Source organism: Limulus polyphemus, unplaced genomic scaffold (genome assembly GCF_000517525.1).
Source record: "Limulus polyphemus unplaced genomic scaffold, Limulus_polyphemus-2.1.2 Scaffold11293, whole genome shotgun sequence".
Classification (NCBI taxonomy): domain Eukaryota; kingdom Metazoa; phylum Arthropoda; class Merostomata; order Xiphosura; family Limulidae; genus Limulus; species Limulus polyphemus.
Genome location: NW_013676903.1, coordinates 4,528 through 7,069, shown reverse-complemented (window position 1 = coordinate 7,069; position 2,542 = coordinate 4,528). Strand labels below are relative to the sequence as shown.

The window sequence follows — 2,542 nt, the reverse complement described above, 5'->3', positions numbered from 1 at the left end:
GCGTAGATTTAGTTTGACATTGTTTTAACAGGGCTGTATGCAGGTAGGAGAAACGCGTAGATTTAGTTTGACATTGTTGTTAGAGTATATTGATGATTTAAAGATCAAATCCACTACAGTTTACATCTCTTTTTTTTCTTTCCCTCCACCATTAGGAAGCAGATTTTGGTTTGGGACCGTTTGCTGTAAACTATGATCGGAATACAGCAGTGGATACCACAATACCAATTTTTATCGATTACAATACCATTCTGGTAAATTACAGGAAAGATGGTCCAAGTATTTTCAGTTATCTTATGGCTTTTGGATGGGAGGTAAACATTTGTGTTCCATCACACGTGATCGACTTTTACCCTGATTACCAATACTTTCTTGTAAACCTTTTAACCTGATTACCAATACTTTCTTGTGAACCTTTTAACCTGATTACCAATACTTTCTTGTAAACCTTTTAACCTGATTACCAATACTTTCTTGTATACCTTTTAACCTGATTATCAACACTTTCTTGTACACCAAGTTCTTGTTGTCATGTGATGAGAATCAGATTAGAACAAACCGACATAAATAGAGATGAGTTAAATTACATGTTATAATGTGACTGTCACTATTACATTGCTTGAGTACGTTTGTTTGATAGGAGAAAAACTCAAGCCAGAAATCGGTTACTTGAGTTGCTAAAGCAGCTCATCATAGAACAAAACTGAAGTCAGCGATTGGACAGTCTTATTAAATAAACGATTTAATAACTATTCTGTTAAAGAATTGAAACAGATTGGCAGTCGATAAATACTCCATAATAACTTAACAATTGTTAACGTTTTCATTGTAAATTGAATGTTAAAATTGTTGACAATTAGTAGAAACGGTTTCATATCCTATTCTGTCAAAAAACCGAAGCAAGGGGACAGTTAAACCTAATATTCTTAATACACGTCAAATAGACTGTAAATACTGTTTACATATCTCTGTTGATTAGTCCATTACTAATTAGAATTAAGAGGTTTCTACAAACAGTATTTGATATATCATTCCTGTCTGTCACTGTCAAACCTGGATGAGATCTCTTTCTTGAAGTTACTGTAAGTATGGTATTCTCACTTTGACAAAGTTAATATATACGATATCTTACACACACGGAAAAACACTGGGCAAAAATAAAACAACTTATCTACATACTGAGAAAGGATTTATATTGAAATATGAAAAAGGGCGTTATATACACAAACATAGGGTCAACTTGCCCAGAATGCATATCTCTTGATTATCCCATTAGTAAAAATAGGGGATATATCTCCTACAGACTTTTTTACACGGCCGTTGTTACTAGGAAACACATTAGTAAAGCAGTAAGTAATTCTGACAAACTATGACCAGTTCATGTATAAGATATTGGCTGTTCTAGCTGCACGCTAAACTCGATACGTGTAATGAACACAAACAAGTGAAAAAAATGTCTGAAAATTGAGTGGACAAGAAAGTTCACCTTTCTGAACTAAAAGTAACAGAAACACCAGATATGTTTTACATATCCATATGTAATATGAAAAATGAAGAAGTTTAAAGACAGATAAAGTACAATAAAATGGATAATTAAACAATTCAGCTACTTTCTTTGTTATGTTGCTATAGTGACTTTAGGAAAGTTATGTATCCACGGTAAAAGAATAAAACGATTGAACTATGCTGTTGCTATAGCAACGTGATAGATAAAGAGACTGAAGCCAGTGATTAGAAACGCTTTAGGTGATATAGTAAATGTGAATAATTTTTTTAACTATGCTGTTGCTATAGCAACGTGATAGATAAAGAGACTGAAGCCAGTGATTAGAAACGCTTTAGGTGATATAGTAAATGTGAATAATTTTTCAAACAACCTTTCTTTACCGGCCCTATACTAGGAGTTTCCAATAAGAACATCTCGATAGCATACCTTATGTGCTACACGCCAGTAACGACGACGAGGTCTTTCGCTCAATACCATAGACCATCAGGTCAGCTAGACATGGAACACAAAAAGTGTCGATCAAAACGCTAATTATATCGGTGGTATACTTATAAAACATTACATCACAATAAGACAAATATTGAGCGAAAACTTGGATGGTAGTGGCGTACGGCACACAGGGGGTACTGTCGATACGATCACTATATTATTCTTATTGAAACTTGTCATAGAGGACAAGTAAAGAAGTGTCTGTTAGAAATTATCTTCAGTGTCCTGTCACTCAAACTAACGATTCATAAATCACATTCTTTGTTATAAGGCTTTATATACCATAATAATTGATAGATCATAAATCGTGGAATAAAATGAAGGATATTGGGAACCTACAGTAGCTACTTGGAAGTTATCATAATAAGCTATGTAATTAAATAATTGAAACTAATTCTTAAATTTATTATAGTAATCTGTGTAATTAAAAAATTGAAACTAATTATTAAAGTTATTATAATAATCTATGTAATTAAAGAATTGAATCTAATTATACACCTGGAAAAAAATTAAGCACCCCCGTGTTTTATTCAAGTGATTCAGATT

General features: G+C 32.7%; 1 protein-coding gene across 1 annotated transcript in view; it reads left to right on the top strand.

Moving 5' to 3' along the window:
• Positions 1-2,542, top strand: part of LOC111083804 (glutamate receptor ionotropic, delta-2-like) — a gene marked incomplete at its 3' end in the record, with an annotated part of 11,373 nt that overhangs the window by 4,461 nt on the left and 4,370 nt on the right. The window contains exon 4 of the mRNA XM_022380498.1: positions 156-314. Coding sequence (XP_022236206.1) covers positions 156-314 — 159 coding nt within the window. The remainder of the gene's footprint in view (positions 1-155; positions 315-2,542) is intronic.